This window comes from Augochlora pura, chromosome 6 (assembly GCF_028453695.1).
Source record: "Augochlora pura isolate Apur16 chromosome 6, APUR_v2.2.1, whole genome shotgun sequence".
Lineage (NCBI taxonomy): Eukaryota > Metazoa > Arthropoda > Insecta > Hymenoptera > Halictidae > Augochlora > Augochlora pura.
In genome coordinates, this window is record NC_135777.1 from 2,908,453 (window position 1) to 2,928,677 (window position 20,225).

Genomic DNA, 20,225 nt, shown 5'->3' on the forward strand with positions numbered 1-20,225 from the left:
ATATCGTTTAAACGGTCACTTTGTTATACATTTCGACGATGTATAAAAGAGAAGATCCGCAGAAAACAGAATGCAAACGCGCCGGCGGGGCGCGCGATCGTTTTAATCGAAGAAGAGCGATGACGCGATTAGTTTAGGGACAAAAATTCTTTTTATAGACGAACGGTGTACAGGTATCTGCAAAAGTGTGTCTACTTGTATTTCAATAACTTGGTTTTCCGTGTTTTCCTTCTCCTGGTTGAGCAACGTTCTGTTTTTTACGGCGGAGAGCGTAGCTGAGACTCGTAATTATCTTTCTATCAAACTAATTTCACTTTCGTAGCGGTACACAATATCTTTGTATAAACAATTCTTCTATCTCGTTGGAACACCCTTTTCTGCTTCTTTCTTATTCTTAAACCCCTTTCACTGACCAAAGCTGCCTTGATTCCCGATTGAGTTTGTTCACATTTTCTTTCGTTCTTTCTTTCTTCTTTTTTTTCCCCCATAAGCATAAGTTACTCAGAAAAATAGACCTGACTAGCTTTGTTAAAACTAAACTAAATTTGTAATAGTTAATAAATTAAAATAAATAAGAGTTCTTCTACTTCTACCTAGTATTTTCCATAAAAATACTTACAAGTTAGAAATATTTTATAGTGCGTAATATAAATACTTGTAAAAAAAAAAATAGTAAGCCTTTAATAAAACGTCTTGAAGATCCGTATGAAGGTGTCTCGAATTTTTCAGCTTCCTCGACCGTTCTCGACCGTATCCAGGAAGGAATGTTAACAATCGTTCGATGGCGTGTCAGTGAAAGGATTAAGAATCTACGATCAACGTACAAATAACTTCCATCGAAACTTAACCGAATAAGGAAACAATCACTGTCGGACAAACTCTGTTTAACGCGCTTCGAATTAAATTTAAACGAACATCCTCGCGTTTGTTTACGGCGTCATTCCGTTTATTATCATACTGTCGAATGAACGACGCGGTCTCGGGTTTTCGTTCCGTTGTCGCATGTTCGCCGTCACCGTTTCGAAACAACGAATCTACGTGTTCCGATAGAATTTCGATTTCTTCGATGAAATCTGCGGCCCGATCCAGGGGTCAATTCGATTGGCCGTGATCTGCAGATACCAGTTGTTATAAAATAAGGTACGCATTTTGATCTATGTGGATAGCTATGGGGGGGGGGGGGGGGGGGAGTCTATTATATAGACTAATCTTATCTATGCTCGTTAGAAGATACCTTACATTACATATACAGTAAATATACATGTATGCTTAAACTGTCAAAATATTCTCACCACTGTGATCGAACGTTATAGGGGGTGGTCAATTATCGACCCTGAAATCACAGTTGTCGGGACCTCGTTCCGCAAGCCCCGTTATAAAACAAATTCCGAAAGAGTTTTCAGCGCAATTAAATAATCACGATCCCTACTCGCGTTCTCGCCTCGCGTTAGTTAACAAATGACGGAGGTGATGTGGTACCACAGGCGTGTCGCGCGTGTGTTCGGTCGACGGACAATTAATATTCGTCGAGCAAGATTGTCACCGGGGGTGGATTGCCAGCGAGAACATTGTTACAATTTAAGCATAGTGGATATCGTTAATTCGCTTTTATGTATGGACTAGACTCAATTACTTATAATAGTAGATCTTCATACGATATTGCAAAGAAACATAGTTTCAAGCTTGTTACAAAGATGTGAATTTACAATCGTGGAGTTGTCGAGACTCGCTAACGACGATCGCCACCTCGTTAAACGTAAAACCGAAGTGTGTTAACAGTTCGCAAAATTAAGATAATCGTGGAAACGCATTGATCGTTCTGCGCTACCATGTCGATAGGATAAATCGAAAGATCGTCGAAGTAAAAAGACTCGCGCGTCGAGGGGGGTTGCGCCGATAAAGAGTCTCGACGCGTCTACCGCGAAGCCAATCAGCGGACTGAATGTTTAGAAATAATCATAGCAAAATAGTTTCGTATATTGTATAACACTATAAGGACATGAAGTAGGTAAAGTAGAGAATAATCGTAGTTGAAAGATCAAAAAGACGCGTGGATTCGAAGGGAAAAGATGTCGCTGGTAGCCTTACAAATCATTATCATGCTATCCGTAAGATTTAAACGTTTCTACTAGCAAATAATACAATATATATAATCTTCTTCTTTTTTTTATGTATATATATATATGTATATCGAGAGTGCTGTAGAAAGGGGGACGACCACGCGCCGCTCTGCTACCCTCCTATTTCCATTTCTGATATGTATACTCGGACGCGAACTGATAAAAACGGCGTTCCCCTTTCTCGCCCACCCCTCCAGAATTAATGAAGATTCGAAGCATTGAAATCACTCGGGTCGTCCGTTCGAACGCGACAGGTTGTCGATCGTTTGTTCGATCGACGATTGAAATCGTTCTCTCGCCGGTTCTGGTTCTGGTTGTCGTCTCGTTTATCCGAGCACGGCTGTCGACGTCCGCGCGGAAAATCATAGTACACGTCCTATTAAAATTATGGAAGGCTCGTCTAGCTTCGCTAAACGTCAACTACACATGTACATAAATAGCGTATAAATTAATTAAGTACAAAAATTACAAACTTATTAACAGAAACGCATTGGCAAGACTGAGGGGTTCGACCGGATCGGGAGAGTTGTCTCGTTTGTGTTCTTCTCGATTCACGCGTCCCCTCTTTCCGCGAGGAAGAGGGGCGAAGTACAATCCATGGGTCCAGAACTATTGATTTTTTTCTTTTCGGGGAATTTATTTATGGGAAGATTTAATCGTATATCACAGAATCCGTGTGCACAGCTTCGAAGACATTGTTTTACAGACCATCCTACGTTCGCGTATGTTTCCTCGGTTAGGGTTGTTTCGCGGAATCGTTTAATTTTTATTCTTCTTTAGGATCGTAGCGATTGATGGACTCGATCGTGACGTTTTTATTAGGGATCGAACAAACAATGTTTCCATTCGCTTGACAATGTTTCGCGTCTTCGTTTATCGTGCTTGACCGTGTCGATCTGCGGTATGCGCGATCCGAGGGATCGTCGGATCCCGTAATCATCACCTTTCACGCGCGTCCGCGGATCAAGGAGAACATCAAACTCTGCACGTCCCCCGGAGAACTTTCCTGTGCAACTTAACAATACGGACGAATTAACATAATCAGGCATACATACATGTACGTCGTAGCAAACGTCGTCGTTTTTACGTTAACTGTAATGAGTATGTTACAGCACTATACGAGAGAGGGGAATACTCTTAACAGTTTAACCAATATTATCTGTATGGTACAGTCACGCGTTCTGCGATCCGCCTCGGTGAAACTAATTTCTCTGAGATACCTGGAAAAAATAAACGAAACGTTTATGCCTGCATTCCATTTTATTAAAACGATCGAATCGTTTTGAATAATAATACCTTAACAAGCAGAATTATCCGACTCTTAATTTTTGTTCATTGAAAGAACTTTTACTTTTATTTATTTTTAAGTATATACTGTTCCTTTCTCCACCACACTATATTATTACTAGGTTTCTTAATTGGTAGATAACTATTAAATAATTAATAAATAGATGGTATAATGTATCTGCGAAATAGCTTCGTCTACACAATACTAAATAAAACAATTGATGCCATCATGTTTCATTCTTCCTCGCGATGCAAAAGGGTTTATACGTTCCATTAGGGTAGCTAAAGGCAAGAATTGTCGGAATCTTCGGTATTGCAGGTATTATTATTGCAGTTATCATTTGGTAGCAACTGTTTGATCTCATTCAATAAATTATTCTAGCTTTTTAGAATATTGTAACGTTAAGGATCTATAGGGACTGATCGACGAAACTCACCTTGATCACTAAAACGAAGCGATGCGGAGGTCACGTATAGACTATTGGTTGAGCAGGGTGTTAGTCACCTCAGAGATGGACAGCAGAGGACTCCCGGTGTCCGGTTTGGTATCTGTGGGACAGTTGGGCCCATTCCCCCCGCTGATGATCCCACTACGTGCTGATGTTGGGGGTGGTGGTGCGGGGGGTGGTACAAGACATTGCTGTTGTTGGTGTTGCTGTCCGGGCCGATGGACATGCCGACTCCCGTCCCCGTTGCCACAGCTGACGGGGGCGTGCTGCAACCGAAAGTACGTTCACCCGTTATTCGCAACCCCTTTCAACCCCTCGTCCGCTCCTGTTATTACAGTGAACACGATCGGTTTCGTTTGCTCTACCCTATTACATACATCAATAACAACTAATCGACTAATCGATAATTCCATCGGTACCCTCGAGCTGTATCGCTCCTCTCTGTGCAGTGACAAAAATGATAAAATGCGTTAACTAGAAACGACCGGAAAATCATAAACGCGGGCATGCAACACACATACGCATATGATCGATCGACTGCCAGGGTTCCAATCGAACGTCTCGCAACGACGAAATTGTTAGGCATTGCGGATTGTTAAGCATTTATAATATGAAGGAATTTTCGAGTTCACGATAAACTGAACTCGTTTCCTTTTTGGTTTCTCCTTTTTCGGCGAAATGATTTATGAAAATCCTCCAAGGGTGCACAGTTTGACGATTAACGCTAAAATGATCAATAACTGACTTGACATTTTCTTTCTATATAAATATTAAAGTTATAAAACTGTTGAATATGTTGTCTTATTCAGACACATTATATTTTATGATAAAAACTCTGAGAAATTTGAATAAATAATACAGACATCGTAGTCACTTCAGATCTACTAAGTTCAGCGTTAATCTCTCGAAAGGGTAGTTTTCGACTGCCACCAACAATTCCATCACCCTGCGACGTTCGCTCTGTCGACCCTGGTACGCGACTCCGTGCATTACTCCTACCATGCATACTCCTCTCCATTCAACAAACAATCACGCGATCATCTCGAACCGCGGTCAAAGGTCTAAAAGAACCTCGTCGGCGAGGGTAGCTAAAATCGACCATAAAAACTTGTGAGGCAGCAGTGACACTCACTGGGGCGCGTGCCTTGGTGGTGCGGGGTGGTGATGGTGGTAGGGATAGTACTGGTAGTGGTGATGGTGTTGCACTCCTTGCCATACCTCGGAGCCCGCTTCCCCATGGCCATGGCCAGGATGAGAGTGCGCGTATCCGATAGTGCTGGCCGCCGCGGCTGCGGCCGCTGCCGCGGCAGCCGCAGCCGCTTGATACTGTGACGTGGTCACCGGGTACTGCTGATGTTGCTGTTGTTGCTGCTGCTGCTGCTGCTGTTGTTGCTGTTGTTGCTGCGGATGATGCTGATGCTGTTGGGGTTGCGCCTTGGCTCTGGGAGAGCTCGGCGCTGTGGTTTGGGGCTCGCTGGGCGACGTTTGCCTCCACTTGCACTCGCCGTTCATTGAGTTCATCTCAGCTAGGGACTTTAGGGGGTCGCCGGCGTTCGCGTTGGTCGAATGTGTGGACGAGTGTGTCGAGTGAGGTGTCGGGGGGCTGTAGCTGCCGTTGTTCCGCGGAGGGGTGCGGGACGGAGGCGCGCCCCACATCAGAACTGTCTGTCTGGGCGCCTCGTTCCCGTACACCTCCGGCTTCACGTCCTCTATCTTCGGGGTGAGGACGCCGTTCGTCGGCCCAGTTACAGGGGAGCTTCCGGCGGAGTTGCTGGAAGAGGCACCGCCCTCCAGGGAGTGTCTGCTTCCGGCTCGGGCGATGTTGATGTCCGTGGTCGCCGTGTGCATCGCGGACGCGCTGGCCACCGGGCTGGCCGCGTACGGCGAACCGCTGACGCTGCTAGGGTGTCTCGTCTCCACGTAGCCGTACTTTGGGGACTCGCCCAGCTGCTGGCAGTACAGCTTCTCCTCCGCTTTGCTGGTCAGCTGGTGCGTCTCGTAGGTCGGAAGGGAGACGTCGATGAACCCGTTGTACGCCGTGCTCGTGTGGTACTCGGGGTAGTACGAGCCCAGTGGCCTGTACTGGAACAGGTTCTCCGTGGCTGCTGTGAGGTACCTGGGTCATAAGGGATCCTTCTGTTAGTATATAATGGAATTTGGGGAAGATTATTTAAGACGGTAGTTTCTAGACAGCGTAGACTTCGATTTCATTGAGAATGATTTACTTAACCCTTTGTACTTCTTTTTTCCTTTTAGGGGCAGTTCTAGCATACCACTCGAATGAGGGTATCATCTAGCATACATCAGAGGCTATCTGAGGGGACATTCAATTTTATTAGCGAAATTTATAGTACTGTATAAAATTATAAGAAAGTCGATTTCTTAAATACATGTTCCTCGACGTCTGCCAATTCAAATCGAATATCATTATATTAGGTATACTGAAAGTTCTGTCTGTTTTTAAAATGAAAGAAGATAATAAATTGCATTTAATAATATTTATTGTATAGCTCCGATCTTTACTTGTATCCTCTTACCAAAGTGACGGTAAGTTATACATAGCATTTTCAACAACAACAAAAATATATATATATATGTATATCTCTCAAAACATATTTTTATATAAAAATAGATACGCGTTGAAACTTCAAATTCCATTATCAGACTTTCTAGTAGACCCGATATTATCTTACTTGGTTCTAAAAGTATACTATATAATATAAAGGTTCGTAAGTCCACGTTTTCGCGATAAGACGGTGCCGAGTAGATAACGCTCGGTACGGCGCGGAGTGCAAAGGGTTAAACCGTAGTCTCTCAAAGTCTACACAGTCTCCGCGAAAATATATCAGTGTCTAGAATCTCGATCGCGGTTACGAATGTCATAGAAATCGCGTCCCGGAGTCTAGACGAGGCTTGGAGGATACAGGAGACACCACCTTGGCCCATTAAACAATCGGAAGCGTACCTATTGTCCAGCGCGGTCGCCGGATATAAAGTCTGATGGTAATTGCCCGTGTGGCCGATGTACGTGGTCAGGGAAGGATCCGTGCTGGCGGCGACCGCCGTAGGCGCGTACGGGGTCGGGTACATGGTGTTCAAGTTGCTGTAAGCGGCCGCGACCGCCGCAGCCGCGCTCGTATCCGCCGCGAGATAATCCACGGACGCGACCGTGGGCGTCACCGGCGGCGACACCGACGACTGCGCGGAAAGTTTGGTACGTTTGTTCCGGCAGGTCGACAGGAAGTCCCTTAACTGCGTCTTGTACCGCCTGTTCACTCGCTGGGTTGTCGGCTGCGTCGGAAGCGTCGGTGTCATCACCGAGCCGGTCAGGCTGTCGCTGTCCGAGAAGTAACTGTTGGTCAGTCCGGCGTCCAAGTAGCTCACTTTGAAGTCCATCGTCCGCTTTCCCAGCAGATCCCTGCCCTCCTCCTCCCTGAACAAGATATAATGACGTCTGAATTCGTGTGGCGGTCGCTCGAGCCGATTTTATCGTGGGTGTTAGGGGGGAAATTAATCTACAACTGGGTTATAGATATGTATCGCGCGATCTTTGGACAGTAGAGATTCTAAAGAGCATAGATCCGTCTTCAATTTCTAAAACGATTTTAGAAGCGGCAATGGAAAGTGATAGTTCAAAGTTGGGAAGCCTGAGGGAGTTGTAGATAGATTTCTGTCTAATTAACCCTTTGCGGTTGTGTATGTTCATCTATCTATCTCGAATATTATGTATTACTATTCGTTCAATGAAAATTAGCTCTTTGACGTATCATTTTTTTCACAGTTACTAAAGATTAGAAATTCTTCAATTTCAATAATTTCTTAAAAGGAACAGAAAATTAATGTTTATTCCGCAGTTAAAATTATTCGAATGCTTAAATATTAATGGCAAGGGATTAGAATTTGAAAGAACAGAATAACATCTATACTTTACGCTTTGCATTCGAATAGTGACCCTGAGGCACCACTAAAGAATTATTAAATCACGTTCCAAGATGTAGCTTTTTATATTATCAAAGTTGAAATTTAAAGAACTGTTAAAACTATAATTATTATATAAATCGCAAGACTTAATATCATATGCATAAAATGCAGTTTGTCATATAGAAGAGAAATACCACAAATCAGACAAATTATTTTAAAATGACAGCTAACGTTTCGCGTGCAAAGGGTTAATAAGTTACTACTAAGAATTTTCATGACGACTTCTCGAGTGAAGTCCTCGAGGTCTCTAAGTACTCAAAGTACGTTAAGGGGTTAATTCCAACCACAATGACACTTATATCTAAGTTTAATACAACCGCGAAGGGTTAACCTCTTAGCACACACTCACATGAGAGGTCTGTGCGTGCTGATGATGAAGTCTGGTTTCGAGTTCTTGTAGACCAGTCTAGAACTAGTCTGCAGCCACTGCCAGCCGCCATCTTTCTTCTGGAATCTGTAGGCTATCATCCCCGACGCCCCAGTCTTCAATACTGCAACCGAATAAAAGTTTCAATGATAATTCAGAACTCGTGGGAATCGTTCGAAGAAAAACAAAGGATTTGTGAATCGTTCTTACGTTCTTGGTGAGCGCTGGCGACGTAAGCCAAGTCGTCGTAATGGACTAGATCATAGCCACCGAGGTTCGCCAGCTCGGCGTCGGAGTAGCCTAGCAGCATCTTCCCTCGCTGGTCCATGGAGACCAACGCCAAGTCCAGCTTGTGTTTGCTCTTGAACATCACGTCCTTCTGCGGGACCTCTAGCAGGGAGGGTGGTCCGAAAGGGGTGCATAGAGCGAACAGAGCCAAGGGAGGCTCCTCGGTCTTCCTGTTCTGACCGTGGAGGATCTTGACGCGTCCTCTGATGTCCAAACGCTGCAAGAGGAAGTGCTTGGTCAATATTAACATAGAAAGAACACTGCACCGTTTATATCGATATTATCTAAAAGATATCTACAGGGTGTCCTAACTTCATTTTCGGGGTTCCTTAGTTCATTTGAAGCAACTTTTTCCTTTACAGAAACGTTCTCCAAGGCACCGTTAACGAGTTATTTGCGAAAAACAGTATCCAATACGAGGCGACCTCTGCGAGGCAATCACGCTTGTCGATCTAGCCTCTCATTGGTCAATGTTTTTCGTTAATAACTCGTTAACGATGCCGCGGAGAAAGTTCTTGCAAAGGAAAAAGTTGCTCGAAATCACCTCAGGTATTCCTCATTTCCGTATTGTTGGACATTTGTCGGACACCCTGTAGGAACCGAGTGTGTAGGTCTTGGTAAGGCGGTCGAGCTTCTGCTCAGACCTGTCCATCGATGGTCGTTGTCGCCCATCGTCCACGAAAACGCGCGTAAATCAAGACCCGGACAAAACCAGGCGCTGCCTTTGCTGGCACGGAGCCGCGTCCCGCAAAACACTAATTATCTTACGGCAAACAGCCAGCGAATACAGAAGTTAACGGAACAAAGACAGCCGAACGGCTATAAAGGGCAAGCGGGGAAGACACGAACGCGGGCCAACGCGGGCTGGTCGCGCAAAAAGGCCGCCGCACTGACGTTTATGAAAATGAAACTGTAATCGTAAAAGCTTTACGGCGGGAACGACACCGGCGTGCCCGAGTCCCGGGCGCAGAGCGTCCTTCGCGCCAACAGCAACGCCCTCCGTTTTTACCGAAATCCACGCGAGATCGTCCTCGACACCTTTGTACGTTCCGCGAAACCTTTGTACGTTCCCCTGTTCGGGCTGATGGCGTTTTCTTCTCGCCGCCGCTCCGACGAGAGATAATACGTCATCTGGCTTTCAGGAAGACCTCGTTTAATTTCACCGCGGCTCGGTCGCAAGAAACGAGAATTGAACGAGAATTCTGTTTTCTCCGACTGTCGGTACCCCGTTCCTAGTTTCTTCCATTGTCTTGAAACGCGGCCGTTTTGTTCGCCCTTTAGTGGCACTGTGGTCTCTACGGGCGACCATTATGGGGGATGAAAGTTATTCCTGATGCTTCAATTGATACTGTTTTATATTATCCTATATTATTGTTGTGTATCTTGGAGGATAGAAATTATTCTTGATGCTTCAATATTATTCTATATCGTGAGGGATGAAAATTATTCCTGATGCTTCGATATTGTTGTTTTATATTATTTGATATTATTTTTCTATATTATTTGATATTATTTTTCTATATTATTTGATATTATTTTTCTATATTATTCTATAATATTTTTCTATATATGAGGGGTGAAAATTATTCTTGATGCTACAATATTATTATCCTATATTATTCTGTATTATAGGGGATGAAAATGATTCTTGATGCCTCAATCTTTTTATTCCATATTATTTTATATTATTATTTCTGTTATTAATATAAAAGACGGGGGATGATCTATAGATTACCCAAATAAAAATTTAGATTATCCATGAACGAAAGAAGATAGTGTGCGAGTCATTAGCATCCTTACAATTGGACAATTGTGTACGCGGCGGCGTCTACCGACGGAGCGAAGAAAATACGTTCAAGGAATTTGCTAAGTGGACTGGCCGAACGGGGCCCAGCGCTAAGTATGACCCTTTAGGCTCGCGATATCCTCCAGCGAGACGGAGGAATGAATCGGGGGAGGGAGAGACCCCGTGTAGAAACGGCGGCGTTATAATCTTACACGAAATGAGAGAGCGAAAAAAATATACAAACACGCAGAGTTTAATGCAACTTCCGGGCAAGAAAAAGCCTCCGTAATTCCATCGACCAGATACCGGAGAGGAAAAAAAAAACCCGCGGTAATTACAGTCGGACGGGGAAAAACCACCCTTTTCCCCCGCAATTAAGTTCCATTATCGCGAGCCGCGGGGTTAAATACGGCTCGCGGTGGCAATTATGAAAATTTGATGTCGTAAAAATCCCCGATCGATAGCTCGCGACGACGACGCGACTCTCTCGCGACGCCCGATCGTGCGTTCCAGATCCTTGTGGAAACAGAGGGGGGGATCCGGGAGACACACAAACGGTGGACGGAGACGCGCGGCCGGCTGCTCGCTGGCTGGTTAGGTTTTCACGGGATAACAAATGCACGGAAGACAGCAGCACGAAAACTCCTTCGCGGGGGCCAAAGTATCATCCGTGATCGCGTGACCGCGTGTTTCAATGAATGAACGAGAGCTGCGTACTCGTGGAATGCGCCTGGAACTGCGACCTGGCATGCGAGATACCCTGAACTTCGAGGATCTGCACGCTTTTTGGCGGGAAACTGACCGATAGCCATTCTTTACGGTAAAGTTGCAAGCTTGCGAAATATCGATTGGGGCGACATTGATGAAACGATGCTGACGATGTCTAAGTATTTCAGTAGTATAATAATATATTAATGTTATACTAGTAATACTAATATATATAATAACAATAATAGGAATATAATATAATAAATAGTAATATGATAATAATAATAGTAATAATAATATAATAATATTAGGGGGACCGGAAAGCAATGTCGAAGAGATTTTATGGTTCGAGCGACTTGTTTTCTTATAAATAATCCAATCTGAGATTCTTTTTTGTAATTTATGGTGAAACGGTCAGCCGAATACTAGAAGAGGTACATATCCGGCATTGTATGCTTCTAGCAAGAGGAGTAACGCAACAGTTGCTACCAAAAACATTTTCGATGTTTATAGAAATAATGATTAGACGTTCGCAAATGCCAAAGGCCATAAAATGCTTCAAGTTATATAAAATGGCAATTCTGCAAGCATAAACATATATCTTGGATTTCCACTTAAATGACTGCAAAGGGTTAAATACAAAAACTTGTTCAAAATTTATCTGTTTGAATTCAATATTAAAAAGCATTGCTTTCCGGCGTCCCTAATAATACTAATATAACAGCACTATCTTTTCAATTACCTAGAAATGGTAAAACGAACCGACACGGTACAAGAACATAAATCTCAAAGATTCCTCAACGTATCTTTACGGTGCGAGATCATTTTTCGAAACATCAACCCCGAAGGAGCGTCCATAAAAGCGAAGACCGTTTCATCCGCGAATAAAATTAAACCATAAATCTGTCCGTATCGCGACAAGCTCGTCCGTGTCGCATTAAAAGTACGGCGTGGTATAAAACGGATCTAAACAATGGCATCTAAGAAATGACTGTTCGGCAGCCAGATCCATTGGGACAAGAAAGGTAACGCGTCTTTTCAATTACTCGCACTCAAGGATGATTTATAAAGCGGAAGATCGCCGGATAAAAATGCCGGATTCGATTTTCTTTTTCGAGGTTAGGGGCCGCGCAAGTCGGCCGCGCGGCGTCCACTGGCAAATGACTTGTTCTTTCTGCGACCGGTACGAGCAGGAAAGGACAAAGAACAGGCCGATCCGAGGCGCGCGACTGGAAAAAAGCAATTACCCGGAACAGAAGGAAACAGACAGACGACGAGACGGAGGGTAACCGCCACCTCTCTCTCTTTTCCTTTACGGCAGTGAAATTATTAATTACTGTTTTGTATGCCGAGCGTGAAGAAGTCCTCGGCGCGGTCGCAATGCATCGCGGCCCCTGCAGCTTTTGCTGCTCTCGTTGCATGCACCGTTGCCAAACGGCAAGCCTTGCCATTGTTTAACCCGAGTGTCAATAAACATAACGTATCAATAAACATAAACGATTCGCTGAATTAACAAAACAACGTCCGTTTAATCCAAGCGCTTGGATGAAGCGCTTTTATTAAGTCGAGTTATAATCGAGTCATAAATCGATGCAACTGAATCGAATCTACTGTTTTCATTTCGCCACTATGAATTACCGGAACAAATGCACTTTTACCTACGCTAAATTAATAAAATATTTTAGGATTGATAAAATAACAAAGACATGGAAAATAAATAAATAATCTAGCAAAAACGTCCAAGTGACGCGTATTTTTAGAGCTCTCGTCTAGTTACGAAAAAGATCGAACAATTAGTGAATTTAACGATTGTTGAAACCATTTTTGTGTTCGACTGGCTTACCAGAAAGCCGGAAGTGTTGTCCAATAGGCACCGGAATCGGACGGTGAAGCTGCGCTCGAGAAGATGGCTGTGCTGCGGCGAAAGGGCGTCGTGCAGGGGCAGACTGGCGCTCTCGGCAGGTAGAAAGGAGTTCCACATCAGCTGCCGTTGCAATTCTTCTCGATCCTCGCTGTGCACCAGCTCGTAGACACTCTGATGCACTATATCGGACTGTAACAGACGTTTACTTTCTTAGAAGACAATCCGAAAGAACGCGGTTGCTCGCGATAGGTAACGGGAGAACGATGGAACGTTTTCCGAAGGCTCGGAAAATAGATTTTCCGAGGAAAACGCGATATTTTCGCAACGTCTCCAAGGAGCAGAGTGGCGCAGTGGAAGCGTGCTGGGCCCATAACCCAGAGGTCCGTGGATCGAAACCACGCTCTGCTATGATACTTGGTCATTAAATCTTTTTTTTTTTTTTCTTTTTTTACTTTTATCTCTGCCCCCTCGAGCCGCTTTAGCTGAAGAATTACATAATTTGGCTCAAGTTTCATGAATATTTAATGTATGTAAATATTAATCGCAGCTTTAAAAATAGTATTTTTATTTCACCGCGAGCCGAGGGGGTTGTGCGCGACGTTCTGTAGCGTGTGACATAAATTACGTGATTTACAAATAATAAAAAAAGTGTTTATTCGAATCGTTCGGCCCGCGTTGTCGTATAGCACGGCGTCGCGTATGTCGCGGGTTAGAAAATATAAATAAAAAAATTATACCAACTAGCAGAGCATGGTTTCGATCCACGGACCTCTGGGTTATGGGCCCAGCACGCTTCCACTGCGCCACTCTGCTTCGATGGGAACCGTTCCCCTATCGTTTTCCACGTGATTAGATCGCTAATTGTTTATTTTCTAACTGTACAATTTCTTAAACGGTTTAACTGTACCACTGGACCACTCTGTTTTATTGTAGATCATTTTAGTATGAATTCTGTGTTGGTATAGATTGAGAATTATTTATTTTTCAGCCGTTTGATGTTTTTAGTAGCGTATAAAAATATAGTTTATTCTAAAACGATGATTTATACAAGTATAGTAATTCTTCTTTAATTGACCTTCAGCTTAGAAACAAAAATTGTCAGTTTGGGGAGAGAAGATACGATTATTCGAACCTCGTGACCCGTTCTTGTAGTTTTTTAATTGTTAATTAGTATAAAAACGATCTCCCCTTCCCAAAACTGTCCAAATTTGTTTAAAAGGTGTAGGACGATTCGGAAGAATTTACTGATTCGTTAATACACGTTTCAAGAAATATCATATCGAAGCACACGTTTATTCGATACAATATTGTAACAAATATTGCAAGCAACTTAGCAAATAGTTTACTTCGTAAGCGAGTAAACTAATTTCCAGTGAAAGCATTTAAGTAGAAAGTTCCCGACATGCCACGAGAGTAGCAAATTCCATCTACGCTAATTGTTACAATTGGATAGTATTGATTTCTCCCGCTGTGCCCTGGCAGAGGTCTCATGTCAACTTAAGAGACCTCTACTCACAACAGCAGAGTGGCGCAGTGGAAGCGTGCTGGGCCCATAACCCAGAGGTCCGTGGATCGAAACCACGCTCTGCTATGATACTTGGTCATTATTTTTTTCGCAATATTTTTCACTGTACCATAAAACAGCATTTAACCGACACACTGCGGTATATAACAATTTTTTTTTCACAAAGAATTCGCCTTAAAGATGACTGAAAACATTTCCTAGAAAACTTCGCGCGTCACACAAAGTTAATTATCTCGCGGACCGTGTTACGAGATTTCCTTTTAAACAAAATACATACTCCGCTAATCGCGTACACCGCGCTCGATAAGAATTCGGCGCAGCTATAAACAATCGCGTCTCGGAAATCATCCGATCCTAATCACAGAAAAAGCATCCCTCGCGGGGGGCGGCCCATCGGCCGAGGCTTAAAATCAGCAATGCAAATTCCCACGGAAAGAACAAAAATTTCTTTCGAGCCCGGGTATCGTTCATCTCGTGCCTAAAGCCCGAAGGTTCTCATGACTCACATAGACCGCGCACCCCCTAATCCGTCGATCTAAAAATCCTTAATCAAGAGGCGTACTTCGGTCTCACCCTTTCGCAGCGAATCAAGGAACCCGCCACCCCCGAACACCGGACAGTCCTCGAGCAGCCCCGGAATGGCCGCGGGGTTAGGGTTGCGGTAAACGGAGGGGCGGGTGGGAGAGGCGACGGGTCAGGGGAGGGAGGGCAGGCAGCAGGGAGGGAGGGAGGGAGGGGACAGAGGTAGCCGTGGCATTATTTCAGGAAATATCTGATCGGTCGTGACGTCGCAACGGCGACATAGGCGCGCATACGGCACATGTAGCTACACGTGTCCGACGCACTTTATCGCGCATAATTAATCCGGCCTAGCAGCGACGGACGATGAGCCCGTGTGCACGAGAAACCCATAGTTTCCTCGTTCCTTGGTCCGAGCGAAACGAACAAAAGGACTAAACCGGCCTCTCCCGTTTCCCTCCTCCCTCCCTCCCCCTCCCCCTTCCGGCCCGTCTCTCTCCCACCCTCCCGTTCCCATTCTCTCTGGCGAACAAGGACGGAGAACGCGTACGAGGCTCGCGATCGTTCGATCGTTTCGCGAACGCAACCCCCGAGGAGAGCCAGGCTAGAAAATAGATCGAATTAACAGGTCTGCTCGTTCCGAGGCCACGGCTGTGTCCGGCCTTCGACGCCGCGAATAATGTAATAAATCAGCCGGTGGAAATGATACCGGCCCGCTGCTACGTGTACGGCCCCCGTAGAAATAGGAAGTCCCTGCAGATGCTGCGGACCGTGGCTCTTATCTGCTCGAGGGCGCCGACTTTTTCCCGGCTCGCCGGCTGGGAACCGAAGGAACTCGTTACTCCAGGGCTCGCAACTTTCGACTGGTCGCTTCTCTCGTGGCCGAGACTCGCGCACGCGCGCGCGAAAAAATTAGCTGATGGTGCAGCATCACTGATGGAAATTACAGACTGTCGGGTGCTCGATCTAAGAGGGTGTAAGGGGAGGTCACTGACGGTGGATTCTGGATACACGGTTCTGTAATTCGCAGCTACGAAGCTTCAGTATTTGTAAATCGTGGCGTGCTCTGTGTGGTAAGCAGACGGAGAGAGATTGCCGACGAAATTGATTATTCCTTTATGGGGGGTGGCTATTCTTGGCCGAAGAATTTCATAGACATTTCGAATGGTTATTTCGAAGCAGCTTTGAAACTTCAATCATTTTTTTAGAAAAATTTTTAGGCATTGAAATTCGATTTATAAGATAAGTAGTGCTATAGAAAGGTGTATAGATTCGGTGAGAGAAGGGGTAGTCAAATTTCACGGTCCGGAGCTAGGTTCCCATGGAAGATGGAACAGCGTTTTCGCGCCGGAGCGCGGAATTGTCGCGTCGGGGCATTAAGTGGCCGTGGCTCGGCTTAACCGGGAATAATATAATAAATCACGCGATAGAAGGGAACGGTAGCTTTCGAGGTACGCTGCATTTCCGATAGGCGAAACAGTGTAGCTGCGCCTTCTCGTACTGTTCTGTTCGTGTCCGCGGCGCACGGATCTCACGACTTCCATGTTACTCACACCGTGTCCGTGTGTTACGATATTACGCCGGACGATAATGGGATGCTGGGGCTGGTTTAGTAGACATTTTTGTATTTTCGCGCGGATCGTACCGGCTTCCCAGAAATATCCAACGGCTCGGACGTGTAAAAGAGAAATCGGTAATCAGCGCGCGATGCTCGACGCACACATCACGGTTGACCCTTTATCTACCAGTGATTTTGCTGAAAGTTGACATTCTGTTGCTCCCACGACCCGATCCTGTGTCAATAAACAAATATATCAGCTCTGCAAAATTTCAGCTCAATCGGACTACTTATTATACTATACATATCTCGACTACTACTCTTCAAAGTTGCAACGTGGTAGTATACGCAATAATTGTCTTCTCTGTCACGATCATTTTGTTCTTTTTTCTTTGGAGAAATTTATATAGACTCGTATTGGTAATTTTAGCAATTGTTCAAGAACATTTTCAGTCAAATTTTCCGAAAGTTAATTCGAGAAACTTTTAAAAAAATGTGAGAGATATGAGAGGCATTCTTTTAACAACGCACGTAATTTCTGTAAGAGAAACACAATTTCATTTACAGTATTTTATATAGAATAAAATATTGAGAGCTCAACTTTTAGAAAGTTAAAAAAGAAAGCTTATTCTAGTGCACCCTCATCGATTCTTACTAAAATCATTCGGTCAATAATAATTTGACTGTTGATCGCTCCACGTGCTAATAAAATTGTCAAACTTGCTAATAAAACATCTCAGTAACGATAACATCATACAAAGTATTAAACGATGCTATTTTTAACAAAAAAGCAGCTTGAGCATTCCGGACAGGCGTCACCTCACTATTTTTAACTTCTTAGGCACGGCTGAATTTTGCGCCAATGAAGTCTTTCATAACTAAATTACCATTTCTCTTAATATGTATTTTCTTAAACTTAATACGTATTGATAACTTAATATGTATTTTCTCACCATAGTATTAGCTATATATATATATTTTTTAGTATATTATATACACAGTTTCACTTTAATCGTCTACTTTAATAACTAATAATACAACTGAGTAAATCACGAAACCTAACTCGTCGTGCCTAAAGCTCAAGTCCACTCCAAGCTAACAAAACTGTAATAAGAATGCGCTATCGTTGCAACGAATAGAATCATGCGAACGCAAAAGAGGCTACTGTGACGTCCACGAATGGAAATTACCGATAAGCCACGAAGAATCTGGCAAAAGGAGAGTCGGTGCGCGGGTGTGTAGCAGAGATCCGAGGAAATCGGGCGTGAAATGGGACCCCGACGATAGCGCGTGCATTAATAAAACGCGAAAATAGCGTGGACATCATGGAAAGCTCATTAGCCGGGGCGTCGAGTCGGGCCGGGAAGAGCGGGACGAGCAAGGGGAACACGAGGAACACGGGTTCCCGCGTCGCGGGCAGCTCGACGCCCATAAAACTCGATCTCTCAATAAATATAGGAACGCGCAGCGGAGTCGCCGGTGTCTCGGTGAAGGGGCCCCCATTGCTCCACGGGGTCCGATACTCCGATGGGATTCAGTCCCGGCCGGGGCCCCCGGGTTTCCCCGGGTCTAGTCGCAACCCCGCTGCGCGTTCCGTTTGCTCTAATTTTAATTAAAGGGTTCTACACAGGATTTCCGTGGTAATCGAGCAGCCGGTGCTGCGGCCCATACTTCATTGGGACACAGTGGACGTGTAATTGCTCCGCGTTTGCCCTTTATCCCGCCCCGCCAACATGGCTCCGGCCAATTTTATTCCCGTCCGCGTATATCAAGTCCCGCGGCCGCGCAACCGACGCACGTGTAATTTTCATTAATACGTGATTTATCCCGGCCTAGCGTGATTTATGGGATTACAGAGGAGACCCCTTATCGTCGCGGACCCTATCAATTGGGACAGTTCCGCGGAATCCCGGAAAAGGGTTGGTCGAATACAGGGGTCACACCGATGGAGTATGATAGAACTAGTCGACGCCTAGGGTGGTCTACGGTGGCCGTAGAGTTATACCATGTCGGTCAATGAATTTTAACAGAAACGTGGGAAGTCCCTTAGTTCAAATTCCTAATTAATCAATGAGCTGGAATAAGATGTATTGTTCCTGGTTGGAGAGATGGCACCAGTCGCGAGACAAGGGTGTGTAATTTCGCTTGTCTATAATTTACAATTATTTATGAGCCGCTGAAAATCATTTCTATTGGTAAACAAGGAGAGTAACAAACTAATTCCTGAAACAGTGAGATTATATTATTACAAAACTGCAGTGTGCTTATGCAACCGCAGACCAGAAATCAGCAGTTGTTTCTCGCACCATGGACAATAGGTTAAGAATTACTTCTGTAACTAAGGGAAACGCGTTTACCCTACTTCTGCAAGGGCGTTAACATGACTGTATTGCTGGGAATCCTACGCATTACTCTGTGCCATCTTTCCAGCCAGGGACAGTACAACAATGGCCTGCTCCCAATCCAATCAAGAACTCGTACAACAGCATCGAACCACGAATCGTCCCGACACGATTCCTATGCAATGGGTTGCGCATGATATTCGCGAGTTCTCGTTGTTCTTGCCGGAAATGTAAAAAACGATGGAACCGCGAAAATCGAGACAAAACGATACGAAAACGAAAGAAACTCGAATAAAGATCATCAGCTCCGAAAAATCGCGGGAGCGCGGTGCTTGGCGAAATTGTGACCGCAATTATCGCGGTGTTCGGCTTCCACCAGGAACGCAACACACTGTGATTAAAAAATGCTCAATCGACTGTTGCACAGCTTGGTGGTCTTGTTGATAGAATTTTATTAAGCCGGGTGTGTTCGTTTCGGCGCGGTGGTAGAACCGTGGCGCGGCGCGGCGTGCAAAAATTCGTTGACCCCACCCTGTGCTCTTCCCTTCGTCGGCCCCTCCCCGCCCCTCGATACCGCCTGGTTCCCGGTCGTCCTTTTATTTTTCCCCCCGCAGAGGTCTCGCTCACATTTATTTTTCCCCTGGAACGGAGCGCGTGCGCGCGCGCGAGCCCTCGCGCGGCCAGTTACCAACGACGACGGGCGGTTTTGCCGGTAAGGTCCGGTAACGTTTGTTACCATTGCTCGTTTAAATAATCTCGAAACATGCATCCGCGGGACGGAGCGGCCGAGTCGTGGATGGCTTTACGATCGGCCCTCGTCGTTAATTAAGAGCTTGTAATTATTTAGTGGAGACGCTAGCGCACCCCCGCCGGCATCGAAGCGGTCCCGCTCCCTTGGCAGACTTGATTTACATTCCTGCGAAGAATGCGAAAGGCCTCGCCTTCCTTTGCTCCATTTTCTTTTTTTATACCACCCCGGCCACCCACCCACCCCCCGCCTCCGCTCCTCGTCCCTGTCCCGTTCCTTCGTTTCGTCCTCTCCTTGGTCCTCCCTCTCCCCCTCCCCCTCTCCCCTGCCCCCCTCGGTCTACGGAGGGACGACAGAATCACGCGACTACGGGGATCATCGCGATGACTTTCCGATCTCGCTTGTATCGCATAGTTGGGCATTACGGTGCTCGTGGGAGGTCGCCGGCCTTTTTAACTCTCCCCCTCCTCCTCCTCCTCCATCTTCCACAAGTTGTTTCAATCTTCTTTGTATTGCGTTCAACGTCTCTCGCGGGTCGTACGGTGTGCAGGCGGTAGAGACAACCCGGTGGGGCACTTGGATTAATTACCGCGTAAACGGCGCATGTGGAACTTTGTAGCAAGACTGTACACGTGTACTTTAAGTCCGCCTTTGTACGGAGAGTCAAAGAGTGTTTTACTGTC

General features: G+C 45.2%; 1 protein-coding gene and 3 non-coding genes across 5 annotated transcripts; 2 read left to right on the forward strand and 2 right to left on the reverse strand.

Annotated features, from left to right (window-relative positions):
• Positions 1 to 754: 754 nt before the first annotated feature.
• Positions 755 to 13,036, reverse strand: Ss (aryl hydrocarbon receptor spineless). Of its 2 annotated transcripts, none has more exons than XR_013494250.1 (7): positions 12,830 to 13,036; positions 8,415 to 8,709; positions 8,187 to 8,328; positions 6,822 to 7,289; positions 4,989 to 5,972; positions 3,845 to 4,122; positions 755 to 3,340 (listed from the first exon to the last, which is right to left on the reverse strand). XR_013494250.1 is itself a non-coding variant. In XM_078183301.1 (7 exons), exons 1-6 carry the CDS (start codon positions 12,965 to 12,967, stop codon positions 3,886 to 3,888), a joined length of 2,178 nt encoding a protein of 725 aa, XP_078039427.1. In that variant the 5' UTR covers positions 12,968 to 13,036; the 3' UTR covers positions 755 to 3,340; positions 3,845 to 3,885. The 2 variants fall into 2 exon arrangements, 1 of the variants encoding a protein (XP_078039427.1); XM_078183301.1 differs by having other exon boundaries at positions 5,075 to 5,972.
• Positions 13,037 to 13,186: 150 nt separating this feature from the next.
• Positions 13,187 to 13,258, forward strand: Trnam-cau (transfer RNA methionine (anticodon CAU)). Its single transcript has one exon. It is a non-coding gene; the product is annotated as a tRNA-Met (tRNA).
• Positions 13,259 to 13,591: 333 nt separating this feature from the next.
• Trnam-cau (transfer RNA methionine (anticodon CAU)) lies at positions 13,592 to 13,663 on the reverse strand. Its single transcript has one exon. It is a non-coding gene; the product is annotated as a tRNA-Met (tRNA).
• A 706-nt stretch (positions 13,664 to 14,369) lies between these two features.
• Trnam-cau (transfer RNA methionine (anticodon CAU)) lies at positions 14,370 to 14,441 on the forward strand. Its single transcript has one exon. It is a non-coding gene; the product is annotated as a tRNA-Met (tRNA).
• The last annotated feature ends 5,784 nt before the right edge of the window (positions 14,442 to 20,225 follow it).